This window comes from Dermochelys coriacea, chromosome 7 (genome assembly GCF_009764565.3).
Source record: "Dermochelys coriacea isolate rDerCor1 chromosome 7, rDerCor1.pri.v4, whole genome shotgun sequence".
NCBI lineage: Eukaryota > Metazoa > Chordata > Testudines > Dermochelyidae > Dermochelys > Dermochelys coriacea.
Genome location: NC_050074.1, coordinates 76,459,465 through 76,478,924, shown reverse-complemented (window position 1 = coordinate 76,478,924; position 19,460 = coordinate 76,459,465). Strand labels below are relative to the sequence as shown.

The 19,460-nt window shown below is 38.5% G+C and overlaps 2 protein-coding genes across 5 annotated transcripts in view; one reads left to right on the top strand and one right to left on the bottom strand.

Annotated features, from left to right (window-relative positions):
• The window catches only part of FAM13C (family with sequence similarity 13 member C), a 237,266-nt gene extending 221,190 nt beyond the window's left edge, over nt 1–16,076 (top strand). For all 4 annotated transcript variants that reach the window (XM_038411265.2, XM_043519012.1, XM_038411267.2 and 1 more), the window contains 4 exons: nt 9,940–10,035; nt 11,516–11,715; nt 14,337–14,438; nt 15,922–16,076. In XM_038411265.2, the coding sequence (XP_038267193.2) occupies nt 9,940–10,035; nt 11,516–11,715; nt 14,337–14,438; nt 15,922–16,045 (522 nt within the window). In that variant the 3' untranslated portion in view covers nt 16,046–16,076. The remainder of the gene's footprint in view (nt 1–9,939; nt 10,036–11,515; nt 11,716–14,336; nt 14,439–15,921) is intronic.
• A 254-nt stretch (nt 16,077–16,330) lies between these two features.
• PHYHIPL (phytanoyl-CoA 2-hydroxylase interacting protein like) overlaps nt 16,331–19,460 on the bottom strand; it is a 54,980-nt gene continuing 51,850 nt past the window's right edge. The window contains exons 6-7 of the mRNA XM_038411781.2: nt 16,893–19,385; nt 16,331–16,375 (exon numbers count right to left, since the gene is read on the bottom strand). Coding sequence (XP_038267709.1) covers nt 18,851–19,385 — 535 coding nt within the window. The 3' untranslated portion in view covers nt 16,331–16,375; nt 16,893–18,850. The remainder of the gene's footprint in view (nt 16,376–16,892; nt 19,386–19,460) is intronic.

Below are 19,460 nucleotides of genomic sequence, written 5' to 3'. Positions count from 1 at the left end.
GTCTCTGATATAACTAACATTGAATAAATGTTCAGTTTCATGATTTGGCATTTCTGATGTAACTACTTGTGAGAATGGCAAATTTATGTGTGTTGGAGATAAATATGCCTAAAATGATGGGCAGTTGACATTTTGTGAAGATATATCATCGTATCTTTTCATTTTCTTTTCAGATATCAGGTGTTATCATCTAAAGATACTTCCTAGATGTGCAGTGGTCATCATTAGGAAGTTGTTATTGACCAAGTTAACAAAGAAAGGAATCTGAAATGTGGCACTCATTATCCTATTCTGAGACGAGCAATAGTCTCTGAACTACATTGTCATAGTTACTGTGGTTTAGTAACTGCTGGGCAAAAGTTGCCTTTTTAATAGTAGCCACCATATAATGATTTTTTGGGATAACTACTAAAATATATACCTTAAGATTGTGCTGATGAGATTTTTGCTAGACAGTTTTTTCTATATTTAGCAATTGTATATTGCTTTTAAAATAATTATACTGTATTTAAGAGGCTAAAACCCTCATACTTCAGCACATAATCAAACCACTAACTGTCTAGGATTGGAAGAAACTTCCTCTAAAATGGGTTATTATATAATTGTCCGTTATGGAGTTTCTTGTACCTCCTTGAAGCATCAGGTAGTTATTGACTGAGGCAGAATACCAGACTAGATGGGCTGCTTATTTTAACTGGTACAGCAATTACATGTTCCTGCTTCTTACCTGGTGGTATATATATAAAAATATTGAAAATTATTGGGCAGATTCTCAGCTGGAGTAAACTGGTGGTGTTCTCCCGACTTTATTGGAAGCATGTTGTTCAGTGGAGAATCTGCCTGTTAGACAACTAATGAATATTGTTGGGAAAAATGAACTTACATACCTTAGTAGGCAAATTTCATGCTCTAGCACTGATCATAAATGCTGCTGATCCCATCAGTCCCTGAGCATGAAGAGCTGTGCTAATAAGGTGAGAATTTATCAATCACAGTGCTGCACTTCAGAGCCAGTAATTAGAAGTATATGTAACATTGTCTAGGGTGCCCTCTTGTTATGTTTAATTTAACAGTCAGCAGCTTGTACAAGTTTAGCTATTTTTTTCAAATTCACCTAATTTAAGCAGTTCTTTGTTGCTGTAAGAAGGAAGGTCCCACAATTTCCCTTTTAATGTGGGAGCAAGATCAAAACAGCCTACCACCAAAGTGAGTCTTGAAGAAATAGCACTAACAGATTTGCTGAAATATCAAATGGCTCTGTAAGGGCTCTGCTGTCTGTCAGAGACACAGCCCCACCGTTGTGGAAGCACAGAGCTACATGTTCCCAGTGGGGCCTCCGCTTCAGGGTACTATGGGAGTGCACTGATGCTACCCCTCTTTAGGAGGTGCAGTATATGCCCATGTTTGCCCCACCTTATCTCCACCCTCTGTAGTATGTGTATTGCCCCATAAAAGCATACCTGAATGCTGCACAGAAGCATAAGTAGAGGATATTTCTTGTCCTTTCCCTTCCTCCCTGTGTGTTTGTGGAGCAGATGACTCTAAGATTTCTTGAACATCTCTAGGTTTTCAAGTACATAGTCCAAAGCCCAGATAGGAAAAGCACCCAGGGAAACATGGGTTCTTTATGTGAGAAAGACAAAAAGTGAGAGTTAGTGTAGAAACCTGATAGATTTCGGTAGCTACAACCAGTGAGGAATGGACATGCAAAGATGAAGCGTCATCTTCAGGAAACAAGCACTTTTTCTTGGTATAGAAATTTATAGACAATCATAGAAAAATGTTATTTTGGTAAAAAATGTTGGAGCTTTTTGATGGAAAACCAAAATTTTCAGTAAAATTTTAAGTTTGGTTTTCAAAAAATGATTTTTTAAAGAAAATATTTTTCAAAACCCAACTTTTTTCAGATTTTGTCATAAGAAGAAAAATAGATTAAGGGGAATTTTGAAAAAATGGAAATTTAAAAAAATCCCACACAAAATAATTTGCATTTTTTAAACAGATCCAGTTATGGGTAATAACACCATTTCCACAAAAGATGAAAAATAAAACCACAGCTGAATCATTACTGGTGAGACCGTGGTTATGAAACTGGAGCATTTTGTGCTAAAGACACAGAAGGGCATCAAAGGAAGTGATTGTATTTATGGCCTCACTCATAACCAAGGACAAGGAAACCAAGTCCTTTTGTACAGAGTAAATGTTATGTTGGCTTACAGGAAGAGATATCACTAATGGTTGCATTAGAGTTGTGGGATTTTGTATTAAAGAAAGCTGATGATGTCCATCCTGTACCCCAAATAGGGTTATTCAGTTGCCACAGACTGACCAAAATGTTCTGGTGCATGATCTGCAAATCCATACACCTGATAGATTCTGCCTATCATGTGCCATATTTGCGCTGAGAACAATGGTGCTTTGAGACATGCATGCTGGAAGCAATTCTATAAAGTGGCCTTAGGCAATTGCAACAGCTAAGAAGGGGCATAGCTGTTTGGGAAAGAGTTGGATCTAAGATATTCTTACTGTATATCCCTAGCATTGAACGTTGGAGAGGTTTTAGTTGTGGGCACAGGCCCAACAAAGAAAATAACAGAACGCCACTAGCCATCACCTTCAGCCCCCAACTAAAACCTCTCCAACGCATCATCAAGGATCTACAACCTATCCTGAAGGACGACCCATCACTCTCACAGATCTTGGGAGACAGACCAGTCCTTGCTTACAGACAGCCCCGCAATCTGAAGCAAATACTCACCAGCAACCACACCCCACACAACAGAACCACTAACCCAGGAACCTATCCTTGCAACAAAGCCCGTTGCCAACTCTGTCCACATATCTATTCAGGGGATACCATCATAGGGCCTAATCACATCAGCCTCACTATCAGAGGCTCCTTCACCTGCGCATCTACCAATGTGATATATGCCATCATGTGCCAGCAATGCCCCTCTGCCATGTACATTGGCCAAACTGGACAGTCTCTACGTAAAAGAATAAATGGACACAAATCAGACGTCAAGAATTATAGCATTCAAAAACCAGTTGGAGAACACTTCAATCTCTCTGGTCACTCGATTACAGACCTAAGAGTGGCTATCCTTCAACAAAAAAGCTTCAAAAACAGACTCCAATGAGAGACTGCTGAATTGGAATTAATTTGCAAACTGGATACAATTAACTTAGGCTTGAATAGAGACTGGGAATGGATGAGTCATTACACAAAGTAAAACTATTTCCCCATGGTATTTCTCCCCCCCACCGCACCCCCCACTGTTCCTCTGATATTCTTGTTAACTGCTGGAATTAGCCTACCTTGCTTGTCACCATGAAAGGTTTTCCTCCTTCCCCCCCCCTGCTGCTGGTGATGGCTTATCTTAAGTGATCACTCTCCTTACAGGGTGTATGATCTCTGTGTGTGTGTGTATATAAATCTCTCCTCTGTTTTTTCCACCAAATGCATCAGATGAAGTGAGCTGTAGCTCACGAAAGCTTATGCTCTAATAAATTTGTTAGTCTCTAAGGTGCCACAAGTACTCCTTTTCTTTTTAATGAATTCTCAGTCATAGATCCTCAGCTCTAGAAAGTTTGACCTTTGTTGGTCTGCCAAACAACAGTTTGGCAATCTTTAAAACTGTGTTTTCAGGTTAACGATCCCTTATTTGCAGTCATTTTTGTGACTTACACCCCTATTTACATTTACTATAAGAGTAAAAAAGAGTTTCAGTTATAACAATGATACACTTATATAATTTGTGTGTTTTGAGAGGTTGACAGAGAATGCTTGACCTTGAAGGATAAGCGTATAGGGGAGCGAGTTTTTCTTTGCTGTAGATTGGAATACATTACTGATATCTTGTAACCCTCCCCCGGATTTAGGTCATAATACAAACAGGTAACCTGTTGGAGCGGTTTGTTTTTGTCTTGGGTTGGGTTGGATTTTTTAGGAGATGGAATGGAAGGGTGGTTAATTTCGGTGGCAAGCATGCAAAATGGTTTGGTTTTGTGGCTCTGTTTGGCCCTTGCTAATTATGGTTTTGTTCACACATCTACTTACTGTTGGATAGGCAGGAAAATATTGTCATATACAGTAATAAATAAAGCATCCTGGGCAACAGACTCCTTGAACAACAACCCTTTTTTGTAGGATAATAATGTATGGCAATGAGATGGAAAAGTCTTAAGCAAAGCTGGGCATTCTTTGCCTTTCGTAGAGACCTTAACAGTACCTACATTTACCACAGCACATTGTTCTGAAAGAGGTGAGACAGAAACTTGACTCTAGCATCAGACGTGGTGCTCTTTAGTGGAGATAGAGTAGACCTCTCTGGCCTTTTATCTGTGAAAGGAAGCCCTCCAAAGTTATAAGCATGAATTGTGCTGGCCTCTTACCATCACATGGCCCAATTATCCTTCCATTTATACCAGTGTATATCAGGAATAACTGCACTGAAATCAATAGTGTTACACTAGTGAGAAGAGAATCAGACCTTGACAGTTTAGCCTTGAGGCTAGAATATGATCTCAGTTGTACCAGTGTGAATTTGAAGTTATGCCATTCACTTTAATGGAGATATTCTGATTTACACTGTAATGGCTGGTAGCAGAATATGGTCTATGGTCCTTTCAGTTTTAAAATCTTGAAAGTATTCCTACATTATCTACAATATAAGTAGTCTATGTAACTCTAAAATTGTGACTAAAAAGATACAACTGACTATTGTCAAAATTGTTTTTGGTATGTTGTTGTTATTGGAATTATTAATAATATTTGAAATTATTAATATGGGAAACCACCAAACACCAGTTTAAGCATAAATTCCTTTATTAAATACTGAGACCAAATGGTATTTTATACAGTTGTGCTAAACATGTCTAAAAAGCCTAAATAATAAGCAATTTACTACATCCAAACAGTAACAAAGCATTTATAAGCAGGATAGTTACAAGCAGGCTAAGCCCAGGGGTGTTTAGACCCATATTGGTTGGCTCCAGTGTGGTCAGGCAGGAATTAGCAATGACCCCTTTGAGCATTTACTTTTTATACCCTTTAACAATCAAGGGATGTTATTGCCAATTATTGACTTCAGCTAAAAACCAACTGGAGACGGTTCCTTTCCTCCCCTCCTTCTTGCTGACCTACAGTTTTCCCATTCCACCTCGGTTCACACAGACTTTAACACAGGTGTGTGGGTTGGAGAAGGGGCATTTTGGCTCATTTTAAGACAGATTCTCTGTATTTGATTTAAAGCCATTTGCAGTCACCCCTATGGTCAGAGGCCTTCTTTTTAGAAACTGCCCCTTATCTCATTATTTATTCTTTGAACCAGACATCCTCCCGGCTTTATTCCTTCTGGCTTTACCACTTTTTATTTTCAAGGCTTTCCTTCTATTTGCTGGTCTGGGCCTTTCTTTACAACACAGATATAGACTCAGACTTTAAGACCAGAAGGGACCTTCGTGATCATCTAGTTTAGTCATACATTTCCTTAACCAAACTTAAGCTAACTTTAATTCTTTACTTATCCTACAGTTGTATGTAGTAAACCTGCACTTCACTTATGTGAAATGAGTTTGAAAATAACGTGCTTGATTTTCAGCAGGGTCTCAGCCCTGTTGCTGTGATAACTGGCCAAATTTTTTCAGGTGCAATTATTAGTAGATCTCTACCGGTTTCTGTCCCCCTAAATCAGAGTGGAGAGGGAAGCGGAGAAAAAGGGGTTAGAAACTACAAACTACATCAGACCTGACTACTGATATGTGTGCCCACATGTTTTGAGGACACAAAACTGAGGGCCCAAAGTATTTAATTTAAATTGGCCTTTCGAACATAAGAGCTGGAGGAGATCATTTTGTTAGAAAGTGCCATCTATGACACAAGCAGTATCAAAGACCCTTTCAGAAATGGTACAATGGGGTGCAGAAAAAATGTTTAGATTAGGCTAAACATGGCAAGACATGAGATAGCTGTTGCCCAGTTCAGCTAATTTAGTATGTGTAGTGCTGCTTACTGGTACTGTCTCCCACCTAAAATCTGCTTTACTAATATTTTCAAATACAGAAGAGTTGTTTGCCTGCCATGCCAACCTAACCAATTATGAAGTCAGGTGTTTATTTCCAGGAAGAAAATAACATTGTGCTGACATTAAGATATTAAATTGCCTAATAAAATACATGATTTATTTTTTACAAGCTAGTCATAACTTTAATTATATCAGAAGTTGGAGAACCAAGGGTGAACTCGTAGAGGATCTGGCACAAGGCTACAGTGTTTGGGTTGCTAACCATGCAGGAAAATGTGTTAATACTACTATAAAATCTGGCTTCATTGACATTTTCAGCAATTTAATAAAAACATTTCTAGTACTGTAGGGTTGTATTATATGCTCTTTTTAAAAATCAACTGCTAGACCAGAATATTTGGCAGGGTCTCTTTACAGATATTTTGCTTTGCTGAGTTGCCCCTGCTGTCCTTTCTGGGTGTTGAGCTCTTTTGAAGATCTGGCCCATTATTTCTACAAGTATACTTACAAGAGCAGCTATCATATCCCCTATGATAATCATATGAATGTGAGGGGATGGAATGCAGTTCTCCTTTCCGTTATTTGGTTATACCATCCGTAATTATACCCAGGTGTTTTGTATTCACTCACTTTTTACAGTAAAAAAAATACTATTAAGAAGAAGTTTGGACAGTGTATTAGTCAACATGAGGATATTTACAACAGTTGTTTCAAGTAAAAAATGTTACTCTTCTATTCATGGTGGTGGGTGGGTGAAATCCCCTCTCATTCAGGTTGAGGCTGAACTGGGACTTAATTAGTGTGTAGGCCATGTGCACAGGGGTAAACTTCAACCAGTATCCCCCCAAATACTGCTTACATTTAATTAGTGAAAAGGTATCATTTTAAAGATTTGCAAGGGCAACTGCTACACCAATTCAGTTTGCATGTTCCATGCTGATTTTTTGCAGGATGTGCACATAACTGCACAACATAGATTGAGGAATACTTCCGTGTAATGCTAGAACCAGAACATGGAGACAGCACTATAATGGAACATTACCTAGTAAACATTATAGCATTATATTAGAAAATCCTGCGTGCTGATTGGATAACAAAACATTCTAAGCAGTGTTATCCCACCATACTACAGTTGCTGAAAATCTTACATTTCATAACGTTAATAGCCAAATTGTCAGAGCAGGCCCAAGATCCTTACGCAATTGTGTGATTACATCTATATGTACAGTTAGCTCGATTGCAAGGGCAAATCAGCCTTAGTAGCTATTGTGTGTGCAGGCATACTGTCGTAGTAGTTATTGTGCCATGAATGCACATTAGTGGCAACTACCTATGCATATATAGATATAGAACTGTACACAAATGTAGAATGTCCCTTTCTGAAAACTTGGCCCATAGCGACCAGCACAACACATGCATTTGTATGTATCAAACAGTTGTATCAAATGTAAGGAATGTACTTCTAAGTACCTACCTTTGAAGGCTAACTAACTGCTTAAAAATGGAAAACACTAATTAAAAACATACTCAGTGAAAAAATTCAGAAACTCAATTTGTTACAAATAAGATTTTACCTTTATATTTTTAGTAAATGCTAAAGATCAGCCATAAACAAAATGTCACTGTTCTGCTACAAACTTCACTCTGGAGGCAGGAGTGCAGTGAAAGACTACACTAAAAAAAGTGGCCAAGTTGCTAAAACAGCAGGCTTAGGAATGTTACTGGGGTTACCAGTGAGCATGCTGGGAAAGTCTGATGATGTCTTAATGAGAGAGAGGGATGGCTCTTCCCTCCTTATCTGAAAACTCAGCCAGAGGAGAAGCTAAAAGGGGCTGTAGCCTTAAAAATATTTTTCTCCATTTTGTAGGTCAAGGGCAAGAAGGCTTGTCAACTGCAATGAAACTGAATGTGATGATTGGGAGTAAAAACAGCACCCATCTTCCCCTACAGAGGGCAACAATCTAGGGCAGAAGTAGCACTCACAGACTACAGTGAAGGATACATTAGAGATACTCCATAATTGGATTAGATTAGACAGGCTGATGGCATACAGCAGCATTCCTCCGCTCTCTTTCTTACTCCATATACCTCGATTTCTGGGCTATTGCCCATGCCTGCAGCCTGTCCATATCCTTCCACCTCTGCCCCCACATACTCACCTGCAGTTGTGGAGATGATTTCTACACAGTAGAGTGGCAGCAACTCCCATGGGTGCTTAAATGGTCAGTGTGGGGATTGACAGGGATTTGAGAATAGGCTGTTAAGGAGAACAGGGAGGAGATGATCTCATTTGCAGGCGATTTCCTTTCTGACAATTTTCAGAGTGGTAGCTGTGTTAGTCTCTATCAGCAGAAAGAACAAGGAGTACTTATGGCACCTTAGAGACTAACAAATTTATTTGAGCATGGACCTCACTCTCACAGAGCTTGGGAGACAGGCCAGTCCTCACTTATAGACAGCCCCTTACTTGAAGCAAATACTCACCAGCAATCACACAACAAAAACACTAACCCAGGAACCTATCCTTGCAATAAAGCCCGATATAACTCTGTCCACATATCTATTCAAGGGACACCATCATAGGACCTAATCACATCAGCCACACTATCAGAGGCTCCTTCACCTGCACATCTACCAATGTGATATGTGCCAGCAATGCCCCTCTGCCATGTACACTGGCCAAACTGGACAGTCTCTAAGTAAAAGAATAAATGGACACAAATCAGACTTATAAAATTCAAAAACCAGTCAGAGAACACTTCAACCTCTCTGGACACTCAATTACAGACCTCAAAGTCGCAATTATTAAACAAAGAACTTCAAAAACAGATTCCAACGAGAAACAGCGAAACTGGAATTAATCTGCAAACTGGACACCATTAAATTAGGCTTGAATAAAGACTGGGAGTGGATGAGTCATTACACTAACTAAAAACTATTTCCCCATGCTAATTTTCCCCCTACTGGTACTCACACCTTCTTGTCAACTGTTTGAAAGGGGCCCTCTTGATTATCACTACACAAGTTTTTTTTTTTTAACCTCCTGCTGATAATAGCCCACCTTAATTGATTGGTCTTGTTAAGAGTTGGTATGGCAACCCCCATTTTTTTCATGTTCTGTGTGTGTGTGTGCGCACACGCATCTATCTATCCTCTTACTGTATTTTCCACTGCATGCATCTGATGAAGTGGGCGTTAGCCCACGAAAGCTTATGCTTAAATAAATTTGTTAATCTCTAAGGTGCCACAAGTACTCCTCATTCTTTCTGACTATGTTGCCCTACAACAGGTATGATGCAATCATAGAACCACAGAGTTGGGTCATCTAGTCTAATCCCCTGCTAAGATGCAGGTATTGTACACCGTTAAATAGATTAGGTATGTTTTTTCCTCTTTGTGACTGGCCAACTCTTTCTTTTAATAGAGTAGGATGGCCTGTTGCACAGCCAGAATCCATAGCCTTATACATGACTGATAGGCTGTAAGTATTTTTGGTTGGACTGAGTTCATAGTACACAAACTAAAAAAAAAAAGCATTATCCCTAAATTAGGCACATCTGATGCTCAGGGGTTAACTAGAGAGAGAACAGAGAAAACTAACTCCATCTGCAGCTTCAAAAGGGGAACTGTAACCAGTTCACCCTTTTTCCAAAATGAATGCTTCAAGGAGGCAAAGATTCCACCTTGTATATTTTTCATTAGAAAAATTACATTACACTTTTGTTTTCAAATTGTACACTGTAATATTTTATGAATTATGCTACTGTTACCATAAATACACATAAATATTAACTGAAGCAATATTACATGTAAGGCCAAATTCTCCTTAGCTACACTGGTATAAATGAGAGCAGAATATGGCCCATAATGCTTGTGTTTGAGAAGAATATACTTTCTTACGGTTTCTTTTTAGGTAACTAAACAAGAGAGGAGTCTTATGAAGCCTCTTTATGACAGATACAGAATTATCAAGCAACTTCTCTCGACACCATCTTTGATTACAACAATTGTAAGTTGGAAAGAATTAGTATTTATTGTAAAGAAGCTATACGAGATTCTGAATTTTGCTTTGTATGCCAGTTTAGTGATATTCTAATCACTCTTACACATGCCGGACTTATAGAATGCTTATTGATCAAATCATCCAGTTGATATTTAAAGAGGAGTAAACATCCTACATGATTCAACCCCAAAGCATGCCAGAGATCATGATGTAAAACATCAATTTCTGAATCAATCAGTTTACATGGGTGGGATCAGATGAGGGAGTTCAGCTTTTAACCTTCACCATTACAAACAAATCTACACCACAAAATGAAAGCTTTGTCTATCTGTATTATACTGTTAATACATCCTCCTTGATCTTTGTTTGTTGAAAATACTTTCATTATTACTTAGCACATTAAGATCTTAGCATAACATTTTGATCAATGCTATACCAGTGTGAAAGAAAGAAAAGCTTTTCATGTATGTGATTCTGATTGTTAAAAATAATTTTTTTTAAAAAAATATAAAATACATATTAAAAATTGATGAGGTAGAACTGGTCCAGAACTGGTGCCTTTACTCACACTGGGGAGTGGTTTACTTTGTGAATTCCCCATTTAAGTAGCACTTCTTGCAGGATGAGGTACCAGTGAATGCGAGCTGCAGTAGCCATTTGTAAATCGCTTGTCTCATCACTATAAAAGAAAATACTAATTACATAGCCTTGTTCAATATCTTGTGGTAATGTTAGCATGGGACTTCCACATGAGCTTCATGGAGTTATAGGCACCCTACTCTCATTGAATTTCAGTGGGGTTCATTGATTCCTTTGAAAATCCCAGCCATAACCTTATTACTTCAGAATCTCTTTAAAGCTTCCTTCATGTTACTTCAAATGAACTTTGGTCAATGCATTTTTTAAAATCTATAAGTTTTTAAAAAGTGGACAATTTCATCATCATCTTGTACCGTAGTATAACTGTAAAATTTGTTGCAATATGGTCATTCTTTTTTGATTGCTAAAACCATTTGTAACTCTAAAAATACCTCTAGAATTATTATTTTATGCATATTGTAGCTTTAATTTATGAACTGTTGACACTAAATGGTACAAGTTTACTTTACGGAGAATTAAACAAAGGGTTCTCTCATTGCAAACCTTACTCATGGGGAGTTTAATTGATTTCAATGGGACTAGTTTAATGAATAAGGGTTTCAGGATCATGGCCTAAATCCTATTTAAAAGCATGCTCTTGCAAACGTTTTGTTGTATGAGTAATCAACAGTAAGTAATTAGTAGAGCTACTTATGGAAGTAAGGGCCAGATTCTGCCACATTTAGTCATGGCAAGTAATGCCTTACAACGCAATTTGCCCCATTAGAGGCTGTAGTGAGAAATCTCAAAGTGTGTTTAGCTATTGGTTTTAATACCTGTAACCTCTTGTATTTTCAATGAATAGTATGTAGACAGCTAATTTGATGATGATGTTACATATTACAAGCAGGAGGAAGAAGATTCAGATGAAGACCATTCTCAAAGCAGCCATGAATTATCATCCAGTCCGGCATCTAACATTCCTGTAGATGACTATCTGTGTTGCTCAGATGAGGAGAATGAGCCGGCAATTGTTTCACCTCTGGATGAAAAAAAGGCAATCAAACAACCAGCCCTGTCTCTGTCCAATTTACATGAGGCCACAATGTGAGTGTTGCAATTTTTCTTCCTGATCTCCTCGCTCCCTCCCGCCCAAAAAAAACAATCCAACCACACACTTACATGTTCTAGTCACTGCATGATCTGTACTTACTGTCAAAATCTCCCAAGGGTCAGGAAGCTCTAGACCTTAAGGATTGAGTTATTTCCTTTTTATGAGAGAAAGCAGAGACAGGATATTTATGTGATCAACTTACCTGTGCTTTGCCATACTTTGTGTAATTCGGACAACTCTAGAGAGAACTGCCTAAATCCAGAAGGAGAAAGGCAGGGGAATATACATATATAAGAGAGAGAATGATATATGCAAATAGGTAGAGCCCACATGATGACATAATATAGATGATTTGTCGACTTACTTACCTATTTTTGTCAGAAAGTTTAGACATTTATCTACTTAGGCATTTGTGGAATAACACACGTTGGATGAGGGGCTTCAGTATTAGTGGTGGCTTGACCAACCAGGCTAGTTTTTTTTTTTCATTTATATATTTCAGTTCTATTGGTTACATTTCATATTTCACAACTGTAGTGTCGCTGGTGTGAAAGAGGACACCTTTTCAACTGAAGAATCTGAATTATATTATCACATTTCTGAAATGTACAATAGTAGACTGTAAGAATTATTGTAATTCAGTCTGTCCTGGTATAATTGTTCATGTATTTTCACTACGTGTTAACATAATTCTATCTATATCTTTGTTAAAGAAAATTATTGCTGTCAACAAGGGTGGTCAACAAACTCCTATAAGTGATACAAACAGTGATTTGGAATCTTATGTTTTGTATTTCTGTGAAAAGGGCAGATTATGGTCAAGTGGTTTAGTTATGGGGTACACGTGTGCTGATATCATTCAGCCCTGGTGCTCATTGATGAAAACACACCCTACGGATGAATGTGATCTCATTCAGTAACTCCTCGCTTAACACTGTAGTTATGTTCGTGAAAAATGCGACTTTAAGTGAAACGATGTTAAGCAAATCAAATTTCCCCATAAAATTAATGTAAATATGGGGGGTTAGGTTCCAGGGAAATTGTTTTCACCACACACACACAGAGTATAAGTTTTAAACAATTTAATACTGTACACAGCAATGATGATTGTAAAGTTTGGTTGAGGTGGTGAAGTTAGAGGGTAGAAGAGGGTGGGATATTTCCCAGGGAATGCCTTACTGCTAAATGATGAACTAGCATTCGGCTGAGCCCTCAAGGATTAACACATTGTTAATGTAACTTCACTCTGCAAGGCAGCACGAATGGAGGGAGGGGAGACAGCATGGCAGACAGAGACAGAGAGAGATGTGCATTGCCCCTTTAAGTACGCTGTCCCCATTCTAAGTACATTGCCTTTAAAAAGATCAGGAAGTTGAGAGACACCCTGCTATTAGCCCCCGCCCTCTGCACAGCAAGCAGGAGGCTCCCGGGAGCAGCTCCAAGACAGAGGGCAGGAGCAGCACACGGCAGCGGGGGGAGGGACAGCTGAACTGCCGGCAATTGGTAGCCTGCTGGGCGGCTGCTGCACAGGGAACTTAGGGGAGCGGGGAGCTGTTGGTCCACCCTGGTTCCGAGCCCCCACCAGCTAGCTTCAACGGGCTGCTCTTCCTGCAAGCAGTGGACAAAGCAGGTGGCTGCCAAACGACTTTATAAGGGAGCATTTTGCAACTTTAAATGAGCTTGTTCCCTAATTGATCAGCAACATAACAACGAAACGTTAACCGGGACAACTTTAAGTGAGGAGTTACTGTATTATTCCTTATATTTCCCATGTGTTTTGATTGACACCTGAGAGTCAGAGACATGAATAAAGTCAGTTAGGTCCTATTAAGTGAGTGAAGATAAAAAGAATGTATGTTGTTCTGTGGAACTCTCACTGTGTAAATGATGCAGCATGGAGAAGTGCTGTTGAGATTTCTCAGGTTTCAGAGTAGCTGCCGTGTTAGTCTGTATTCGCAAAAAGAAAAGGAGTACTTGTGGCACCTTAGAGACTAACAAATTTATTAGAGCATAAGCTTTCGTGAGCTACAGCTCACTTCATCGGATGCATTGTTAGTCTCTAAGGTGCCACAAGTACTCCTTTTCCTTTTCTTTTTGAGATTTCTCAGCGCATCACATTATTATGAAACAGTATCTTTTAGGACATATTCTGAAAGCGTTTTATCTTCTGCCTAAGGACCTAATCCTGCAAACACTGCCCAGTGTAGTTCTTACTACCATACTACTCTCGTGTATCCCCTTTTTTACTTACGGGCCTGAAACTGTAAGGTGCCGCTTCCTGTGAGATCGTAGCACCATGAACTCCACATAGAACTAAGGATTAAGGTCGAAGTGTTTTATTGCTTCCTTCCATAGAGTCTCTGCATTCCCTTTATTAGAGGAGTGTGAATGACACCAAAAGCAAGGAAATGCTGTAGATTTACACTTGTGCTGTCATAATTCCATTATACTCAGACTTGGAAGAAAATTTTAGGATTCCTTGAACTTAACAAGTCTAATTCTGCACTCAGGTGACACCTGTCACTGTGCACATATTGAAGGGCCACATTCCGCCCGAATGTTTTAACTATTTCTAAGTCCACATAGGCTTCAACTTTCTCTACCTCCTTTGTAGGCCTGTGCTTCTTGAACATCTCAGAGAAACAAGAGCTGACAAGAAAAGGCTTCGCAAAGCTCTGAGAGAATTTGAGGAACAGTTCTTTAAACAAACAGGAAGGTAAACAAAAACCTCTTTCATGTATTTTAAGCAGATGTTTATGTTCCCATTAAAGAACATATTCTTAGGCAGCAGGGACTTACCTGTAGTAATTGGGCTGGGGGGGGGGGAGACTGTGCTATCTTTTGTGCTTTCAGAGTCCCAAGGGTAGCTACAGCCCAGGATTGGAAGGGGACTGCTGGGAGCACAGTGGAGGCATCGGATCTCTATGGAGATGATTTTTTGCTCTGACAATTCCTCCAGGATCTGTGCAGATCCTTGAAGTTCTTCCAGGTTTAGGATAGCCCCCATAACATATCCTGTGAGAGGGCAAAGATCCACAGGGAACTCTGCCAGGGGATCACTCCAGAAATTTCCTTCCCTAGGCTTACTGACAGAAGGAGCAGTGTGATCCCTAGTCAGGGGTTGGGGTAGCCCAGCAGCAGCTGTGTTTGCCACACATGTACTATTAGGAGCTCCTGATTTACAGAATTCATATACAGACAAATACATATAGTGTTTTTTGATAAATGGAAAGTTGAAATGTCATTTTCCTGGAGACTTTTTACCATGACTGGTATGTTGGTGGCAGACAGCTCTGTCCCACCCCTCCCCTTTCTTAAACGGGCTAGGTGTGGCCAAAGGTGTAGGTAGTGTGGGCCTGATCCAAAGCCCATTGACATCAATAGTCTTTCCACTGAATTCAGTGGGCTTTGGATTAGTCCCTAAGAGCAGACAGGAGCTATTTTGTTGTTTATAAGACAGATACTTGTAACTGATGAGGTTTTTTTGTTTTTGTTTTTTTGGGGAGGAGGGTGTTTTGGGGGGTTTATTGGTAAATTCCAGATTATACCTAAAACAAGGTGAGCTTTCATTCAGATTTTTCAAAAATGTGGCCTCCTCACACTTTCACATCACAATATTGCTCGTACGAGGAGCAATGTGTGAGGGTATAATATTTAAAATGTTCAATCTGCTTAAATGCTACTGAATTCATGACAAGTCCCCATTTTAACTCCTTGAGTGATCTCAGGTAGGTCAGGATGATTTCCTATTGTGATGAAAATCAGCAGAAAGAACTTGTATGCTCTTAGACTCTATGGGCTCAGTCCAGTGCCCTTTGGATCAATGGGAGCTTTTCCACGGATCTCCCTGAGTATTGGAGCTAGCCTACATATGGTTCAAAAAGAAAACCATAGTGTGGTACCATGGTAGTTATATTTTCCATAATGCTGTACAACAACATATCTGCATATTTTGGAGTGAAGTAATTATTACTTACACAGTTGACAAGAAATGTCATTACCTTGTATAATCTAAACCTCAGAATTCAGTATTTTAATTGCCATTCCTATAATCCTACTTCACAAGTGTGTGCTCTTTTTATATGTCTATGGGATCTAAAATTAGAAAAAATGTAAAAAAAAAATCACAGCAGAAATCATTTTAAACCTCATTTTTCTTCTGTGTCATGAAATGACAGAGCTCTGTTTGACTGTTTCAGGAGTCCGCAAAAGGAAGATCGCATACCTATGGCTGAAGAGTACTCTGAATACAAGCACACGAAAGCCAAACTCAGGCTCTTAGAGGTTCTCATCACTAAGCATGATGTCTCTAAAGCAATTTGAAGTCAATGAAATACATAGCTAGTGTTTGCTAGCAAAAACCAAAACAAACAAAAATAATTTTACAGGTCTGGGTCTTTCTGCACAGTTATTAGACACACTGAGAATCTGATGCACTTTAATAATCTTATTAACTGAGACTAGGAGAGGATGGCAATGTGTGTAAGAGTATGAAAACGGGAGTGAGTGAACTATATTTTTCCTTTTGGAATAGCCTTGCAGTGCACTATGATAATTTTAGAAGTTAAAGAGACACTGTAAAGTTGTTTCGGCCCTTAGTCTAACCCGCTTTACCTTAAAATTTATAAACCATTAGGGAATGCCCTCCAGATGCTAAAAATAATCAAAAAAAAGAAAAGGAGTACTTGTGGCACCTTAGAGACTGACAAATTTATTTGAGCATAAGCTTTCGTGAGCTACAGCTCACTTCATCGGATGCATTCAGTGGAAAATGCAGAGGGGAGATTTATATACATACACATACAGAGAACATGAAACAATGGGTTTTATCATACACACTGTAAGGAGAGTGAGCACTTAATGGCCCACCTTGATTATCACCACAAAAGTTTTTCCTCCTTCCCCCTCCCCCCCCCCCCCCCCCCGCTGGTAATAGCTCATCTTAAGTGCCCACTCTCCTTACAGTGTGTATGATAAACACCATTGTTTCATGTTCTCTGTATGAGTATGTATATAAATCTCCCCTCTGCATTTTCCACTGAATGCAGCCGATGAAGTGAGCTGTAGCTCACGAAAGCTTATGCTCAAATAAATTTGTCAGTCTCTAAGGTGCCACAAGTACTTCTTTTCTTTTTGCGAATACAGAATAACACGGCCACTACTCTGAAACCTAAAAATAAACAGAAATCCACCATTCTGTCTCACTCAAAAGCAGTATAATCCACTATTTCTGTAGGCAAAACAATTTAGAACATCATATGTTAACTAACTAAAAACCTGTAGACCAAATTCTACCCTTAAATACATAGGTGCAATTCCCATTGGCTTCAAAGAAAGGTGCATAGACATGGACAAAATTTGGTCCTGAATTCTTGGAGTCAAGTAAATTGAGGCTGCCGGAGAAAAAGAAAGTGGTAAAATAACTTCTCATTTGCAAAAAACGTGATTGCATTTGGCAAACATCTATTTGGCAAAGCAACAAGGACTCAGTGGTTAGGGAAGGAATGTTTGTTTCAGGTTTGCCAAAGGGAGTATAAGACAATGTAAAGGCACTAAGTGCTGGCCTGTTAAATATGGTTGGCAATACTTTTACAGTACCCTAAACAAAATTCAGTAAAATAAATTGATCATACATGCTGATTTTTAGTTCTGTATTAAACGTAGCACTTTATTTTGCCTGATGCTATAAAATTTTGCTTTTCTGACTACCAAAGCTTGTTTGGAAGCATGCACTTTGTAAAATGTTTAAGTATTTCCTGTGTTAGATATCTATATTAAAATAATGAGGAGAATAGTTTATTGCATTCTGACAAGATATTTTAGATAGATAAATGTATGCAGTATATAATTGAAAGTCATGGTTGTGAGATGAGGAACTCTGGCTGCCTTGCTTCCTAAAAGTAAGACTACAAAAATATTTTTCTGTGGAATTATACATCCTTCAGCACACCCCACTTTGTAACGTAAAGGGATATTCCTCACTCTTGTGATAGATCATTTCTGAGTAAAGTGCAGTATTTCACAGAAGGATTGTCAGCGTTTTGTATTTTTCATTACAAATCAAAGGCAGGTATAATGGTAAAACGTCTAAACCAAACATGAAGGAAGAGCTTAAAAGGGAAATTGTTGCATCATGTTTAGTGTTTAGTTTAAATTGCCATTTTGTATTAACTGCATATAAGCCACCTGTTTTGCTATCTTAAGGAAATGTTCATTTTCTGAAGTTTATTCTATACCAACCACGTTTGTATTTTTACTGTATGTAATGTTTCAGCATGATTTTAAGTAGTACACATTTTCAAATGGTTTGGAGGAAAAAGTGTGACCACTACACCATGTGGATTTTTTTTTTTATTTCTATGAGGTTTGCTGTTTCACTGTATTGACTTGACAATTTATAACTTTTATGAATCAGAATGATCTCCTTTCTAAATCTGTTTTAATTAAAGTAATCTAAGAGCAACAGGAACAGATACACAACTATTTGAAGTTTACAAACTACATCTTTGATAAGGGAAAATGGTTTCATGACATATGTATACAATTGCTATTAAAATGTACTCTATATATTCTATATGATTGTATAATATTTTATACAACAGTACAAATAAAATATTTTTCTATTATATTTATGATGTTTAAACACAATTTTTGTTTCCAGTTAGCTAATATAAATAACACCGTCAAACAACAAGTTGGAAGTGCTGACATTTCTAGGCTTTGAGATCTAAATCATGCTGCAATTACAACCTTTCATGCTGTTTGGAGTTATCCCAGTATTTGTTCAGTAGATTAAAATAAATGCATATTTAAACACCATTATAAGCCATTATTTTTATTTTGCTAAAGCGGTTTATATAAAGTTTTTGTTATGTTTGGTCAGGAACAAACAAAAATTGCAGCATCTAGGTGTAAATGTTGTCAGAAAGAAAATCCAGGACTTCTGTTCCCCTAATGCTATAAACTATTAGAAGTAAGGAGGAAAGTTGTACTAAAAATGCCATTAATGAATTTGAAAAACTGGTGTTTGCTTTTGGTGACAGCGGCATGTGCATGCTTCTGAAGAGAACATTTGACAATGGAAATGGACAACAGAGGTTCAAAGGCTCCTATATACTGGGGTAGGGATTAACGTCCAACACTGATGTTGCAGGTCTTGCAACTGGGATCTTTTTTTGCATTTGCAGTAGACGAGCTCATTAGCTGATGACCAGTAATTTCTGCAACTGTGCCAAGGGAAAGATCCACAGGATCAGTGTAAATTACTTCTAAAATAACATCCTGGGCATGGTGATAAACCATGATGCCATCTTCTTCGGTGCAGGTCAGAAATTTATTATCCTGTGAATTTAGCTGAGGAAGGCGCTGCTTACAGAATTCATCTCCTGGTGAGCCAACAGGGGCAATAACAAGAATGACATAGTGATAAGCTGTGTACATGCAGTAGAAGTCCCCAAAGTATAAGTTAGTATTTGGATTGAAAAGTTTTTCAGCTGCAATCTCAAACCTGTATCTTCCATAAGGTGAATCTTGTGGTGGCTTCCCCGTGTTAAACTCAGTGTTGCAGCTAAAGAAGATGCCTTCCAACTTCCCACTGATTGGAGAGCCATGGCTACCACTGTTATCCTTGACAGAAAGCTGCATTGCATTTCCATGTTGGTCTCTAAAAATGAATGACTATTATTGTTTGTTTTGCAGTGAAGAGTACAAATTTGATTACTTATAGGACTACCACTGT